Source organism: Pithys albifrons, chromosome 9, assembly GCF_047495875.1.
Source record: "Pithys albifrons albifrons isolate INPA30051 chromosome 9, PitAlb_v1, whole genome shotgun sequence".
Lineage (NCBI taxonomy): Eukaryota > Metazoa > Chordata > Aves > Passeriformes > Thamnophilidae > Pithys > Pithys albifrons.
In genome coordinates, this window is record NC_092466.1 from 3,212,555 (window position 1) to 3,229,906 (window position 17,352).

The window sequence follows — 17,352 nt, forward strand, 5'->3', positions numbered from 1 at the left end:
ATAAACTCCCAAATCCACCATGTCCTGCTCTCTGATCATGAGACAACATTTCTGGTTTAATCTGTGTTTCTAAACCTGTTGTGAGGGGATTCAAAAGGGTGTAATTCCGAGATCAAACAAATCATGGATGTGCAGCAAAAGCACGTCATGAATAGAGGTTTGTTTTTTGCTTTCCCTTCAAAAGGCAAATGTAGGTAATAACTCACCAACCCCAAAGTTTTAGGGGGTGGAATAATTGGTGACTTGAGCTGTGTCAAGAGCTGGTGGATTCCGAGTTAGAATCATAGAATGGATTGGGTTGGAAAAGACCTCCAAGATCATCAAGTCCAACCCTTGGTCCAACTCCAGTCCCTTTACCAGATCATGGCACTCAGTGCCACGGCCAAGCTCAGCTGAAAAACCTCCAGGGATGGGGAATCCACCCCCTCTCTGGGCAGCCCATTCCAATCCCTGAGCACTCTCTCTGCAAAGAAGTTTTTTCTGCTCTCCAACTTCAATTTCCCCTGGCAGAGCTTGAGCCCATCGTGCCCCCTTGTCCTATTGCTGAGTGCCTGGGAGAAGAGACCAACCCCCACCTGGCCAGAACTTCCCTTCAGGCAGTTCCAGACAGTGCTGAGGTCACCTCTGAGCCTCCTCTTCTCCAGGCTGAACACCCCCAGCTCCCTCAGCCTCTCCCCATGGGGCTTGTGCTCCAGTTGAGGCAACTGAAATAAATTCAGGAGGGCTGTGCAGAATTCTTGAATTATGCAACATAAAACCATTTATTTGTGAATGGAACTTGTGACTTAGAAATGGAACTTTTTAGGCTTCACAGTTATTTAAATCTCAGCTGTTGTGAAGGTTGGGTTGGTTTTTTTAACCTTGATTTTAGCCTGTTATCAGGCAGTTTCTGATGTCTGTAATCACAGCAGTTAATGGCAAAGACTTCCCAGGAAGAAACAATAATCCCAAATATTGCACAAAACTGACTGTTTTGACTGTACAGGAGTAAGAGGGAAAAATCTGCATTAAATGTGGCGTGGCTGGTGCTCCCCTGAGTTTAGTTTTGTTGTACAAATCATTCAGACTTGGCTGGTGTGAACATCTCGTTGCTTTGTCTTGGAAACCAAAGGGGAGGGATCCAGATGTGGTGGAAGCAGCACTTTGATGTCTCCACCAAAGCCTCTGTCCCCACAGCTCACATGGTTTTCTGGAGTCACCACTGCATTAAGAGCATCAAAAGGAAAAAGAAAAAAAAGAATACATCAATAAATACCATTGTTAAGCCAAAGCATCCCAAAAAAATCCCTGCAGCAGGACGTGCATCCAGCCAGAAAATGCACTGACGGTGCTCAGGTTTTCCCTTGTCCTCTCCACGGTTTCTTGTCTGAAAGTTGAGCTTCTCCAAAGCAGGTAAATGTAGGAAAAATATTGAATTGCTGGAGGCCCAACTATTACCTTGAGCTCTTACAAACTTGTGCATTTTGGAATTGCCACCAGTCCTGAGCAACAGGGGTGGAATTTCTATTCACAGAACCCATTTGTGCCATCGAATTCTCGCCGTGTTACGACCTTTACATAAATGTACATAATGGCACCAAATAACTCTTCATAAAGACACTTTCTGGCTGCAGAGCTGCTTTTCCTTTGTGTGCTTATTGTGCTGGTCATGTTTACACTCACTTAGGAATTTTCTGGCTGTCTCAAACATTCCTGAATCTCCAGAAGTGGACTCTGAAATGTGGGTGTCTCATGACGTGTTGGGAAGGGTTGGAGGAACCCTCTCAGCTGCTCTTTCTGTATGAACTATTTAATTAAATTTCTTTTGAAATGACATCATGAGCTCAATAAGCCAAATAACAACAGCAGGTCCTGAGGAATCTCAGTGCAAGGCTCTGAACTGGGAATTGTCTTCAGAATGCCTGAAAATCTGGAACCTGGAGAATTTAAATTTGGATTTTGTTTGGACCCACCTCCTTTCTTTCTCTCTCTCTCTCTCTCTCTCTCTCTCTCCCAGCTGGTGTTTCTTTTCTGCACACACTTCTGGCACATCTAGTGCTCATATCTAAGTGTTTTGCTCAAGTTTGTCCAACCCAAGAGTTAAGTTACTTGAAGGAGCTCCAGTGTTTGCCTTGCACTTGGTTTTGCTCCTCTCCTGCCTCCTGAGTCCCACCAGTGACACCTTCAGAGCAGGTCAACTTCTCATCTCCATCTCTGACCAACATCCATGTCCCACATGGGCCCAAGTGTCACCTCCAGGACAAAACCCCTCCCTGTGATTCCTGGCCCCACAGAAGGGGCCAAATACCAAACTTTTGGTATCAGGAGTTTTCCAGAAGAATAAGATGATCCCCAAAGAGGAACTTTGGCAGGAAAGCAAAGGTGTCACCTCCCCTGTGCTGCTCCTTGCTTTGGCACCTCATGCAGGAACCAGAATTTCCCAAGTTCTCCTTTTCTCTGAGGAGGATTTGGGGTTTGTTGCTGTTCCTGCACAACCTCTCACTGCTTTGCTGAATCCTCTTAGGAAAACGTGTCCAAATTATACAAAGGTCCCTCTTTCCCAGAATCCTGGTGGAACTATGGATGATACTGGAATGCTTTTGGCAGGGTAGAGAGATGGGTGGAAGCCAGTCCCACCAAAGTAGGAACCATGGAGCTTTGAGTCCTCTCTTGTTCACCACTGTTGGGGACCTTCATGGCTTGCTCCTTGTCCCTAAGTTTTCCACTCCTCAACACAGGAACCTGTGACATTTATGGCATCTCTTCCATTTCTACAATGAAACTACTGAAAAAAAGAACTATGAAAGAGGATGATTGGGCTGTTGAACATTATTATCCCTCATGGTTCAACCCAGTTCTTGATGCCTCAGATGTTCTCCCTCCACTCCCTGTTCCTGAGCTCCCCGTTCCTACCACACCTTGCAAAGGTCCCAGAGAGCTCCATCAGGGAGTTGTTCAGACTGGAGAAACCCAACCCAACCACTTCAGTCCTCCTGTGCCTTCCCATTGGAGCCCTTGGGCTGAGTTATGTCCACCCAGGTTTAGGAGTTTCAGTGAGTTAGTCACTGCTTCTGAGGACTGAGATTTGTTAGGCTGAGCTTATGCTCCCCAGAGAAATGTAGGAATGGGTTTTTCCCCACACCACTGAAAATTACAAAAAAAAAAAAGAATGGAAAAAACAAGAAATAAAACTTGGAGGAGGAGAAAGAGAAAAGGGAGAAAGTAAAGAATTTTTCTTAATTCTGTGTGTGTGATGGATATGCTGGGGGTGATTCCTGCCTTTATTTTATTAACTGAAGATAAAGAATAATAGCAAAGCATAATGAAAACACCATTTTTTTTCCTCCTGTGCATGGGTTTGAAGATATAATTCCTGTGCTCTTTGCAGCCCCCTGATGAGCACCTTGCTTCTAATGGCACAGATAATGAGAGATTTATGACTTCTGGCTTTTTGATAGCAGAGCAGGACTCATTTGTCCATTCCATGGTGGATCCTGTAATCATCTCTGCAGGCAGCAGCTCCAGCTCCAAGGTGTGTGAGCAGGGAAAGATAATTCACTTATCAAATCTCACGATGCCACTTGGAACAGAAGAAGATCCATCCTGACATCTGAAAAAAAAAAAAAAGAAAAAAGAAAAACCCTTTTCTGTTTTGTTTACAGAATGAATCCCGTTCTGACTGAAATGATTTCAGGCTGTTTTGCTTATTCTGATTTGAAAGCCTTCCCAACAAAGGCGCCCTGAAACACTGTCATCTTTGTGCCACTGTGTTCAAGTGCTTTCTTTTGTGGCAAAGTGCTTGTTTGTATTGGTTTGGCTTTTTTTCATGACAGGAAAGCTTTCAAATAAAGACTTGGCAGCTGCTTTTTCCTCCTTTGAGCCTGCACTGTTTGACCCCCATTGTAAGGATGTGCAGGATGCTTTTTATCAGTTCAGCAGAGATGCTTTGAGAGGACTGGGGGACTCTCCCCGAGTCACCCTCTCTTGGTGAGCACAGACTGTGTGGGTTTTAGCAGAGTTGGAGCTCTCAGGGTGCCACCCTGTGCTCCTTAAAGCATCTTGGTGGAAATTGCTGCCTGGTCTTACAGGAAAGTTGTTAAATGTCAAATCCTGCAGAGATGAATATCAGGTGTGTTTTTGTGGGACTGTGAGGAATAAACTCCCTCCCTGCCCTGCCTGGCCCCATCCTGGCTGGAATGCCACCTTTGAATCGTTGTTTATGCAACACCTCCTATCTTCCTTGAATGTAACATCCCTTCTGAAGGCTCAGGATAAGGTCCTTGAAGGACAACAAGGCTTGTTGCCCAGAGCAGCTGTGGCTGCCCCATCCCTGGGAGTGTCCCAGGCCAGGTTGGACAGGGCTTGGAGCACCCTGGGCTGGTGGAAGGTGTCCCTGCCCATGGCAGGAGGTGGAACAAGATGATCTTTAAGGTCCCTCCCAACCCAAACCATCCTATGCTTGTTCAAGGCTTTCTGGAGATGCATCACTCTCTCCACTAACAACATTTACCAGTAGATTCCCTATAAACTGATTTAATACCATCAAGATTCTGACAAGAGGTAGAATTTTCAGCATCCATCTGTCCCTGCTTTTAATACCAGGCCTGTGAACCTGAGCTTCACTGTTCAGTTTTATCTTAGATGACAACAGTCTCTGCAGTTTTATGATATTCTTTCTCTGTGACACATGAAGAAGAGCAGAAGACACGGGTTTGGTTCCGGTGTTCGCTCTGCCTTGGCTTTCATCTCACATGGATCTGAAATGGATGGATGGTTTTTGGGGATGACTCACTTCAGATCTGAAGGAGCGAAGGATGATCCCTCCCAGACCTTTCTGAGAAGGGAACATGATGAATCTTTAATGATGACACTTTTTTCCTCAAGGCTTCCTCAGGTATTTGAATTAAAAAAAGTCACCAGAAAATTTAAGCAGCTCTAATGTTTTAGACAGAACAAAGTTGAAATTACTTCCTCCAGTAGGGATGATGCACAGAAGGTGGAAAAGGCTTTAAAAAGAAGGTTTAAGTGATGGCACAGTCATTGCATTAGCAGAGGGGTTGCTCTGGTGGCTGCCCCTGCAGCCAAGCCATGCTGTGTCCTTTACTCCCAGGTTCCAGGTGGGGAATGGGAACATTTTGGATACTCACCAGTGCTGATTAAGAGGCTGTAGAGGTGGTGGGTCTAAGGAGCAACAAAAAAGGGAATTGTTTTGGAAAGTGGTGAAGTTCTTCTCTTTTCATACAGGGTACATGTTCTGCCCTGCTGTTTTATGGTGTTTTGAGGGAAGTGCTGGAGGTTCCTGGAGACTCTGGAGGGGTTCACTGGGTGGTGACACTGGTGGCTCAGAGGGGACAGGGGACAGGAACAGTGCAGAGCAAGCAGGGCTTGGAGCAGAGCAGAGCAGGCCAGAAGTGCTGACACTCACTTGAAATTTGTCAGCACATGAATAGTAAATGAATGGAATATGCAACTTTCATGACAAAAACTGGAGATGAGGCCAAAGCCAGCAGTCTAAAGTCATTCCAGCTCTGCCCAGTGTCACCCTGGGTGTCAGTCACAGAATTGTTGAGGTTGGAAAAGCCTTCTAAGTTCGTGTCCAACCTTGATCCCAGCATTGCCAAGCCCATCACTAACCCATGTCCCCAGGTGTCACTCCAGAGGTTTTTATGGACACTTCCAGGGATGGTGATACTCCTACTCCCCAGGCAGCCTGTTCCAATGCTTGACATTCCTGCTGGTGGAGAAATTTTCCCAATATCCACCCTGCCCCTGCCCTGGCCCAGCCTGAGGCTGTGTCCTCTGCTCCTGTCCCTGTTCCCTGGAGCAGAGCCCGACCCTGTCCTGGCTCCCCACTCCTGGCAGGGATTGCAGAGCCAGAAGGTCCCCCCTGAGCCTCCTTTTCTCCAGGCTGAGCCCCCCCAGCTCCCTCAGCCTCTCCTGCTGCTCCAGCCCCTTCCCCAGCTCCATTCCCTGCCCTGGACACAGCCCAGCCCCTCAGTGTTCTTCTAGTAGGTGCTTTGCCATCAGGGCAGTTAAATGCCTCCCTGACATCCGATCCCGTCAGATCTCGGAAGCTCAGCAGGGTCAGCCCCGGATTAGTACTTGGATGGGAGACCTCCTGGGAAATGCTGTAGGTTCTAGTCCTGAGGAACTTCACTGTCCCTGTCCAAGCTCGCTCGGCCGTGGCAGATGAACCTCAGGACTGAAACGGTGGGGCCAGTTCTGTGCACGCTGAGCCTCACCTAAAATCCACTGCGCAGGCTGGAAGGGCACACCCACGTGGGGACAGCCCTGCCCAAATCTGCGTTCGTGAAGCTGAGCCACACACACACACACTTTGCCATCAAACAACATCCCCTCTGCATCAAGAAAACACCTTCATCACTGGTACAACATCTCCCTGTCGCAGGTTTGGCTTAGCTGTTGCTAACCCTGGACTGGCCACCCTTTCCCCTTCCAGAACCTTCCCAGCAAAGGAAAGGAAAAAAAAACAAACTGAAAGAAACACACTCAAAAGAAACTGAACTGAATAAAAAGAATAAATTATATTTTCTAACATTTACAATCACACTGTATACACAGTACGTAGGATCCCACCCCCAGGGGAGAGGGAAAGGGAAAAGGGGAATAGGGGACTGAGTCCCTGGAAAATTGAGAACACAAAACCAAACCAAAAGAAACAAATGAATCAGACAAAACACAACTAAAACCCTCAAGGAAGGGGAGCAAAAATGAAACAATCTCACCCAGGACAGGAGAACCACCAACAACTGGAGGGATCAGGTTGCAACCACCTCCCACCAGCTCCTCGGCCGAGAGAAAAAGAAAGCAAAAACCACTCGCCCCCCCTGCTAGGTGGAAGACCCGTGTGGAATACTTGTAACTTCCTTAGATACAATGGTTACTGAGGAAGCCATGGGGCAAACCATTACACTCCCGTGGACAGTTTTCCTGCATGGCTCAGGTTCTGTCCAAACCCTCAGCTGGCTCCACGAGGGGCTGTCCTGGGTGTGCCAGATAGTGGGAGTACAGTTTCCATCCAGCAGCACCTTCACCTTTGCAATCGATCTGGGCTTTAGCAAGCTGATTTACAAGCCCATCTTTTGTGAATCATCAGCTGAGCAGCTGCCAGTTGGCCCGAGGCAGGATGCAGGCACTGGAGACAGGAGGAGGATGGGTTCCAGCTGCACTCCATAATGAGGAGAACCCTGGGCTGGAGCTGGATGTCCACATGCCTGGCCAAGGAGAGCATCATTTGGTCCAACAAAATGTTTGGGAGGGGAGGAAAGGAAAGAGAGCAAAGGTGGAACAGGATGAAGGTCACGTCCCAGCAGTTGTTCCTCATTGCATCTTCCATTCCTAAGCCTGGATGGTGGTGGGAAGGGCAGGTCTGGGAGGGTTAAACAAATCCTTGGGATTCCAGCTTGGATAGAAATAAGTTCCTTGTGCTCCCCACAGGGATGGAAAGTGCTTGAAATGTCGTTTCTTTCGTGCTTTCGCACCAGGGAAAAACTGAGCTTTGTGTTTGGTTGTGCAATGAGAGTTACAGAGCAAAGTGTTTTGTCAGCAGGGAGGGTTTGAAAACCTGCTGTGTGACACATCTCAGCACAAGCCTTGTGCTCCTGCAGTGTCTTCAATTCAGACACAGATTCGAGCTCTTTTTAAGGGTTTGGGGTCTTTGCTTTGCTTGTTCTGGGGACGTGAATTAACAAACACGGAGTTTCCAGGAATGGATTTAATGATATCAGGGAAAAATGCTGGAGCTTTTGCCACCAATGCCATTTAATCTGTCACAGCAACTACAGCAAATGACCTGCCAAAAGTTTGAGTGGGATTCCTACAGTAATACAAGAATATCATTGCACAGAATATGGTACAAAAGGCAATGCAAAACTCCACTGTGGATGATTTAGCAAAGGAAATAAATATTTCCTCCTCTTCTTCTTCTTCCCACCTTAATTCTTCCTGTCTCTCCTGCTCCAGAAAGAGCTACTTTGTCAAGCTAGATCAGCAGGAATTATCCAATCTATTCCAAAGGATCTGTGGGGAAATTGGGTTTCTATTGCTAATCATAGGAGATTCCTTTGCTAGGAGTGATTTACCTGTTACGTGTAATCTGCAGGGTGGGCTTTGACAACTTGTTCTTCTTTGGCCCTGTCGTGCTCAGTGTTTTGTGCTGGAAATGCATTTGAATGCAATTCATGGAAAGCCATCTGGTAAAACAAGCCTGTCTGGATCTGATTTATCTCTGGCCAGCCTTCTGGATTTCCCTGTGCACTGGATGACATTCACAAGTTGATGTTCTCCTGTTGTAGTTTCCTGCTTGATCCAAGACAACTGTGGCTTTCTTACTGTAAAGCGTTAGAGGAAAATATTGATGACTTGGTGGAAGTTGTTGCTTTATTACATAGGGCTTTTTAATCAAAATTACAGATTTTTTGAAGGTCTTGTTGTAATTAAATCCAAGAATTTCTTCTTTATCTTTCTCCACAAGTTATTTTCTATTCAGTTATTATAAGACAGCACATGTAACAGCTCTTCATCATGAAGGTATTCCCATGTCATCCACCAGGGAAATAACCTTCCCACAAGGCTCCCCCAGCAGTTGTCCCTCTCCCACTACTTGTGAATCCTGATGGATTTTTTTCCTTTACTGGTTTTGTCCTCCTCTCTGTGCCCCACAACAAGGTGAGGGGCAGGGTCCAAGGGCACCTCACCCACCTGTGGTACCAGCAGTTTCTGCATTATTTCTGTGCCAAAAATCATGCAGTGGGCCCTCTGCTCTGGCTATTTTCTGGGTACTTTTTTTTTTCATACTGTGGCTAATGAGTCAAGCTGTTTGCTCAGGACTTTCTGCTGCTCAGTGACAAAATCCAACCTCTTTTTTCCTGCCAGCTGTGGATATACATGATGGCATTGGCATCTTGGAGTTAAGCCAGTAAAATGTTCAAGTATATTGAAAAAAAGGGTTCATCAGACATCCTGTAAGTGTTTTGAGATGTGGTGGGGCTGAAGAAGATCTGTGGATCTCTTCTCCCTTAGCCAAGGAGACAGAGGCTGTTATGGTGGGTGTGCTTTAATAAACACTTCTGAAAGTGCAGCTGATTTAGAATCACAGAATCATAGAATGGATTGGGTTGGAAAAGACCTCCAAGATCATCAAGTCCAACCCTTGGTCCAACTCCAGTCCCTTTACCAGATCATGGCACTCAGTGCCACGGCCAAGCTCAGCTGAAAAACCTCCAGGGATGGGGAATCCACCCCCTCTCTGGGCAGCCCATTCCAATCCCTGAGCACTCTCTCTGCAAAGAAGTTTTTTCTGCTCTCCAACTTCAATTTCCCCTGGCAGAGCTTGAGCCCATCGTGCCCCCTTGTCCTATTGCTGAGTGCCTGGGAGAAGAGACCAACCCCCACCTGGCCAGAACTTCCCTTCAGGCAGTTCCAGACAGTGCTGAGGTCACCTCTGAGCCTCCTCTTCTCCAGGCTGAACACCCCCAGCTCCCTCAGCCTCTCCCCACAGCACTTGTGCTCCAGTCCCTTCTCCAGTCTCGTTGCTCTTCTCTGGCCCCGCTCCAGCCCCTCAATCTCTTGCCTCAACTGAGGGGCCCAGAACTGAACACAACACTCAAGGTGTGGCCTCCCCAAGGCAGAGTCCAGGGGAAGGGTCACTGCCCTGGGCCTGCTGGCCACGCTACTTTGGATCCAGGCCAGGATCCCATTGGCCTTCTTGGCCACCTGGGCACACTGGTGGCTCCTGTTGAGCTTCCTGTCCCTCAGTCCCCCCAGGTCCCTCTGCCTGGCTGCTCTCCAGCCACTCTGTGCCCAGCCTGGAGCACTGCAGGGCTTGGGGTGGCCAAAGGGCAGGACCTGCACTTGGCCTTGTTGAACTTCATCTCATTACAATCAGCCCATCTCTCAAGTCTATCCAGATCCCTTTATAGTCCTTTGTAAATATAATGTTGCATGTAAACTGAAATTGTGCTTTACAAACCCTTCTGTGTCAGGCTGTCTGGGGGAAAGGAAAACAAACCAGAAGCTCTTCCCAGTGGTGTGACATGTTGGTGTAAAGCAACAGCCAGTAACTGTTGGTACAGAAAAATCAAAGCAATTCAGATCTGTAAGTAACATCCTGAGATTTCAGTCCAAGTGCAGAGTTTTTGAAAATTCATTTTGGATGCTTAATATGACATAGAAAGCAGTGTAGCTTCTGGCAGAGGGACTGACAGCAGAGGTGATGCAGCACTGCAATGGCCCAACCTTGTGTGAAAGGGAAAGGAGCTCCATGGAAAAGCTGCACAGAAACACAACATAACCAAAGAAGCTGCTGCACTGGTGCAATAGTTCCCTGAACTAGGGATGTTCTGATGGGATGGAATTGGTGACTGTGGCTCAAAGTGCCTGCAGCTCTTTGAAGGTGAAGGTGACCTGGTGCAAATGAGGTCAAGGTGTCCTGGGCTCCTCTGTGCTCGGGTTCTGCAGGCAGCACAGAAGGGCTGGTGGTGGAAATGTGCATTTCCCACCTTCCCAATCCCTCCACACTCGTGCCTGAAGCCCTGGAAATCAAAAGCAGAGCTGCTGGGGCTTTGGATCAGCCCTGAGCACATCAGGAGACTGCCCACATCCCTGCAACAGCATCCATGGGGTGTTGCCAGTGCCTCTTTGGGGAAGGGCAGAAACAGACCCCAAGACAACCAGATCCTTTCCAGGAGCTCCTTCCCTCCTGCTGGCACTCCCTTTAAAAGCATATTTTCTAATTCATCTCCTCTCTACTTCTCTACCTGAAGGGTACCCCAGCCAGGTGGGGGTTGGTCTCTTCTCCCAGGCACTCAGCAATAGGACAAGGGGGCACGATGGGCTCAAGCTCTGCCAGGGGAAATTGAAGTTGGAGAGCAGAAAAAACTTCTTTGCAGAGAGAGTGCTCAGGGATTGGAATGGGCTGCCCAGAGAGGGGGTGGATTCCCCATCCCTGGAGATGTTTCAGAGGAGACTGGACATGGCACTGAGTGCCATGATCTGGTAAAGGGACTGGAGTTGGACCAAGGGTTGGACTCAATGATCTCAGAGGTCCTTTCCAACTCAATCCATTCTGTGATTCCTCCAGAACACTGACAGTGATGCTCCTGTCCTGTGTTGTTCCCCAGGGCTGGCACAGCAGTGTTGGGGCACTGATGGTCACAGGACATGCCCAGGCCTTCAGCAGGACAGCACTGGGTGGGCAACACCGAGCCCTCCCGAGGTAAAACAAATAAATTCCCTGTGCAGAGCAGTCAGCAGAATGCATGAGGGCTCAGAAAACAAGCCCTGAACACTGAGCAGTGTGTTTGGACTTGGTTTTGTTTAGCCAGGCTTAGCTTAGGCAGCAGAAAAGCCAAATAAAATGATGGCCAAGTGTTGTGATTCTGTGTGCTCTGGGTGATGGGGGGAAATCACGTGTTTTGTTGGGGGAAAGAAGTTGTTAAAAACACCCCAGGAGACTCAATCAAGTGGCATCCCAAATATCAGTACACTCTGCCTGAGATGTTGTCAAGGCAAAGCCTGAGGTTTTCAGCTCACCACAATTACTTTGTGCAAGTGCAGATTTTTCTCACAGGGTGCAGCGAAGCTTGAAAGCTCCCAAGGAGCAAAGGATCAGCTGCTCAAACCTTAGAGATCCATTTCTTTGCCAGAGATTGGGAGGAGGGAATAATACATATGGTCAAGCAGAAAAAGGAAAAGTAAATTATTGAAAATATTGGTGCAGGAGTTTGTAGGCAATCAGCAGCATTTTTGACATGCCTTTGGACTCTTGCAGGATGTCTCCATCTGTGCAGCCCTCAACAAAAGGAATAAATGTCAAATAAACTATTGGAGCATGAGAGATGCTTCCAAAATAAAGTCTCCCAAGGAACATTCCTCTTTGGTGCCCTGTAGAAATCTCGGGGAAGTCGAGAGTTTTGGAAGGCTTGCAAAGGTCTGAAACCTGGAGGTCGAAGTAAATGAAGTGCAGAAAATAGGAGGCAAATGTTGTTACAAACCATGAAAGAAACAGAGGAGGAAGAAAATGCCTTTCCTGGGGCTGTGAAATTATTGAATTGTCAAAACCACAGGCAGCCGGTTTAAAGAGTTGATGAAATTTATTTGGCATTTCACCTCGTTAATAAACGCTTGATCCTCCTCTTCCCTTTTGGATTCCCACTCAGCTCCTTCCAGAGAATTCCAAAGGAGCCTGAGTTTGGTGGTCTGTCCCTGCACAGAGAAAAGGAAGACAGGAATGGTTTCACAGGATCTCAGAATCACAGAATGCTTTGGGTTGGAAGGGTCCTCAAAGGTCATCTCCCCATGGGGTTGGGTGAAATGTCCCACCTCTGGCACCAAGACCATGAGGAGGATGAGGATGGCCCCTGGGAGGTCACAGTGCTGTCACCCTCATGGTCTTCCTGGAGGAAGAAGAATACTGCATTTTGTGAACCCCTTGTTGGGTCCTGGCATTGATTACCAGGTGAGAGGTGCCCAGATGGGCCTGGGGTGAGCTCACCCCCAGCAGGAGCCAACACCACCCAAACACGGGATGAGCTCTCAGGGTGGAGCTCATCCTCAGATCCTGCATGCCAGTCCAGGGCACGTTTGGGGGTTTTCTCTAGGATGGAGAGGGCTGGGAGAACAGGGCAGGAGCCATCCAATCAGCCAGTTTCCAGCAGCACTGAGGTGAGACCAGATGCTTTATTGCATGTGACAGCTGTGTGGACAATAACAGCAGGAGCTTTTCATCTCAGGTTTGATCTTTGTCAGAGAGCTGTGACATAAAGGCATCTCCTTTGTCACCTGGAGGGAAGTCATGGATGGTCTATCAAGGTAGATCTTTACTGTCATGGATGGAAAAATTAATCTGGGCCACTGTCAATCTCTGGGCCACTGTCAATCAGTCTTGGACATATGTCCCTTTACATCATGGGTAGGTGTCACCAAGCAATCTTTAGCAAGAGGGAACTAATTAATTAAAATAACACCCAGAACCCTTATATGGGTGATTATATCCCTTTTGTGGGAGGGATCATGGAGGAGTTTTTTCATGCTTACGATGGGTGAGGTTGTAGAGCTGACATGACCCTGGTTGCCCACGTGTCCTCTGCAGCATGTGGTGTCACATGGGGACCTTCAGGCTAATGATCCATAACATATTTAAAAATGCATTTTTATTACATTGAAATATATTTTAAATTCCAGCAGCTCATCATAAGAGGGAAGTTTAGAGCCTGAAACTGGCAACTGCCTTTGACACGTCTGTTTTTCAACAAACATTTTTAAACAGCCACAAATCCCAACTGCAGCAGTGGCTCAGATACTGAAAATAATGCTATGGAACACACAGCTCAAATTTTAATATTTTTTGCCACCAGTGATAAGGTTTTTGTTGAAGCCTCCAGGATAATTCAGAGCTGATTTGGAGAGCGTGTGTTCTTAAGTGACGAAAAAGTTAATACGAATAGAAAGTTAACAAGAGATCTTGAACAGAACTGCCTGCTGTGATAAATGGTAGATGAGACACAGTTATTTGCACAGAGTATAATGGAGCATGTTGGTAATTTGAATATTTCCATTTGCAGGAGTCTCTGTCTTCCCAAAACACAACTTTGATTTCACCCGTTATCGTTTCCCAGATGATTGATGGGAATCAATCCAAAGGACATCAACCTGCTTTGCCCATGCAGTCCTTGATGCCCCAGCCCAGTGCTTGTCACACCAAGGCATCTTTGGCTAACCATGGCTCAGTCAAGGTCAGCAGAGCGTTTCTGGTGCTTCCCAGCAGCAGGTTGGAGATTCAGGCATCTTTAGGAGACACCAAGTCACCGTCCCGCTCTGACGTCCCAGAGGAAAACCAGCGCCCAAGGCAGCAGCAAGGCTTTGCCTCCATCACTGTGACAGCCAGACGGGTTGCTGTGGGCTCTGTGCCCCCAACCCGTGGCCCTGGGGCTGGGCAGGAGCCCAGGGTTGTGCCCCCCACCTCCAGCAGGGCCCCTCCTGCCCTCCATCATCGCTGGGCTCCTCCATGCCATGCACACCAACACACCTCGCTGGTGAAGACTCCTGAGTCTTACCCAAAATCAGGCAAAGAGCCCCCAAAGCAGCTTTTGGACCCTGGGATCAAGGAGACCAGCGTGGGTCCTCCAAGCAGTGGTGGGAAGGAGAAAGCACCCCCTTCATTCCTCTCATGTGTCCACCTCCAGGTGTCTCAGCCGTGTCCAAACAACATCTATTACGTGGACAAGTCGCTCAGTGTCTGCATTGACCAAATTAAATGCCAAAAAACCTACAGATCCACGTTGTCCTTCAGCATGAAGTGCAGTGTGTCCAGATTAACAGCAGATGGAGTAGATGGCATAGCTAATGGAGAGCCCATGGAGGAGACAGCTCCACCAGAGCTCCGAGGAGCAAACAAGACTCCACTCAGGTCAGACTTGAGCGCAGACTTCACAGAAAACAAGGTAATTAACGGAGTCAAAACAAAGGAAGACTGTTTGGGCAGCAAATACCCTTTGCAAAGTGTCCTTATCTCAGAACTTCCAGCGTTTGTGGAGACACCCAGAGGACATAATCGCGTAGTAGCAACAAAGAAGGAGGATGATGAGCATTCTGGCAGCTCTCACTCTGTGCTTTCCCTCCAACTTCCTAATTCAAGTGATGCTCCAGGTAAGTAATTCCCATAAACCTCAGCCTGGTGGAGCAGAGGTTGAGGCTGGAGCAGACCCACCACAGTGGTTTTGTGGAAGCAGATAACAGCAATCCTTGTTTCTGCAAAGGCACAGTGAGTCAGAGCACAGCCCATTTGCAGTTCCAGGACTGCCATGAATCTTTGCTGTGCTGCTCATCAGCTGGCAGGGAAAACTCTGCCTGTGTTTGCTGCACTGAACCTCTAGTTTTAACCATTTATTACTGTAATTTATTTTTTTCCCTCTAGTTTTAACCATTTATTACTGTAATTTATTTTTTTTCCTCCCAGCAACATGCAGGTGCTTATCCCCTGAAAATAATCAGGTCTTTCTTTGAATAGGGGCTGAATTTCAAGGTGTAAAATTAAGGAGATGACTGCACTGAGCTTGGGTTTGTGCTCCTTGCAATTAAAACTGGTCTTGTTTTCAGCTTTTATTTAGGAGGCTACAGTAACAAGCTCAGGGTTTTATAACTAATGGATCCAGGTAAATGGTTTGCAAATCATGAACATACTTGGCTCCAACATTTTCCAAGCAGAACATTTTCTTTGCAATCCTGCTCTTGGGGAAGGGAGAGGTGGCCTGGGCATTGCTGGGTGCCCAGAGTGGCAGAGCTCCTGCTGCACAGGGCAGCTGTTTTCCAGCACACTTGGATAACCACAGCTGAGTTTATTGACTTTCCAGGAAGGGAAGGTGGATGGGGAGAATGTCAATGAGCAAATCTGGGTTTTAGCAAAAGCACAGTAATTAAAACTTACCCCCCACAATAATTAAAACTTATCCTGCGACCTTGGGCTACCTTTAATTGCAATTACCCTCTTCTTACATGGTCTTTTTGATCTAAGGGTCAGTGTATGAACACAAGCCCCTTCCTAAGATTCCTTTGTGCCTTCATCTTCCCAGTGTGCAGATGGAAAAAAAGAGAAAGATGAGAAGCTGCCTCTTGTCTCGAGGGCTGGATGAGGTACAAACTCCTTGAAGTTGCTGCTCCTCTCCCTTTCCTGTGTCTGACACCAATGAGACTCATCCTGTAGAGGGGCAGGAGCAGCACCTGAGAGAAAACACTCCTTTATGTTCCTAAGCATAACCCAGGCTGTGTTGGAGGGGACATGGCACAGTAGGGAGCAGGAGAGGGAAGATGCCAATGCTAAAGGGTTGGGATGGCAGCAGCAAATTTCATGGTTTGCACCCTAATTTCAGTCAACAATGTCCTCCTGAAGGTTCCATAGGGAGTGTTGTGTATTCAAGGCTTTGTTCAGCACCATCTAAGGTGATACACCACAGAAACGAGGAGTAAAATAACACTGAGCCTTCCCTGGGCTTGGTGATGACATGGTGGCCATGGAAGAATCACTTTCACCAGAACTAATCAGAAAGTGAAATGGGACACTGCTGGTGGTTCCCGAGTTTTAGGGAAAAGAGGAAATCACTGAGGTAAGAAGCTGCGAAATACTCGTTTCTGAAAAAGGACTTCCACCATTTGTGTACCCAAGAATACAGGTGTAAATAAACATGGGAAGTGTTACCTTTTTAACTGCTTCCACCTTTTGTGTGAGCAATAATGTAGGACTTAAAGATATACATTTCTCTCGCTCACACCCTTTGTAACATATAAGAAGGTGTTTATCAGCTCCCTACCACTTTCCTGTGTGAAGTTTGTATAAACAACCAGAATAATGTTTCCAAGCAGAGCCTTTCTCCCCAGGATCGCTGAGTAACGAGCTCTTGCACAGCCATTTAATGTGACAAGTCAGGAGAAACCTGGTTAAAAGCATGAGATGTCCCCACTGCTCAAGATGAAAGGCAGTTGGTGGGATTTCAACAAGTGAGTCCCCTTTGGTTCTGGGTGAAATGAGGGAGAGAAGTGATTACTGTGAGATTAATCATAGAATCATTAAGGTTGGGAAAGGCCTTCAAGTCCAGCTGTTCCCCAGCACTGCCAGTCCCACCACTGAGCCCTGTCCCCAAGTGCCACACGGCTTTTAACCTTCTCCAGGGATTGGGGACTCCACCACTGCCCTTTTGGGGAAGAAATTTCATACCACTGCATATTCCAAATTATCTTAGCCTTCTTTTCCCTCTGGAGTTGACTAACTCAAATCCATCCACGTTAATCTTTAATCTGCCGTGTGTTTATGCAATGAAATGTTTGTGAAATGAAATGTTTGTGAAATGAAATGTTTACAAAGAAAGAAGACCTGGCAAAGAAGGGGCAGCAAACAACTTTTGGCACCGTGTTAGTGCTTTAACACCGTTATCTTATTGGCTGAGGGAACTGCAGAGAGCACTTTGTCCATCACATTTCTGATGACCCAGAAAGTTGGAGTTTATATTGGTTTGCAGCTGGAGGCAATCCCTTCCTGCCAGCAGAAATACAAGTGGTAATAACATCACCATGGTTAAAAAAAAAAAAAAAGGGAAGAAAAATTACTTTCAAGGCTACACTTCTCTGTATGAAAGCTGTAAATGTAGTTCCCAGGTTGTATGGGCTGCTTTATTAGGATCAGAATTGGAATGAGCATCCAAACCCTTCTCTGCTCTGCAGGTACTGGGGCCAGGTTTGCTCTTCCTAAAGGGCCAGTTGAGTCACGGCCTCTTTGGAGTGTCTTTTTCCTAATTTTTGGTGTGACTTCACTAAAGCAATGATAACTCTACTTACAGGATTACTCATACTGTTTCATGTTCA

At 47.2% G+C, this 17,352-nt stretch overlaps 1 protein-coding gene across 1 annotated transcript in view; it reads left to right on the top strand.

The window, feature by feature from the left end:
* C9H10orf90 (chromosome 9 C10orf90 homolog) overlaps nt 1-17,352 on the top strand; it is a 78,554-nt gene that overhangs the window by 28,759 nt on the left and 32,443 nt on the right. The window contains exon 2 of the mRNA XM_071563616.1: nt 13,563-14,646. Within this exon, the coding sequence (XP_071419717.1) occupies nt 13,617-14,646 (1,030 nt within the window). The 5' untranslated portion in view covers nt 13,563-13,616. The remainder of the gene's footprint in view (nt 1-13,562; nt 14,647-17,352) is intronic.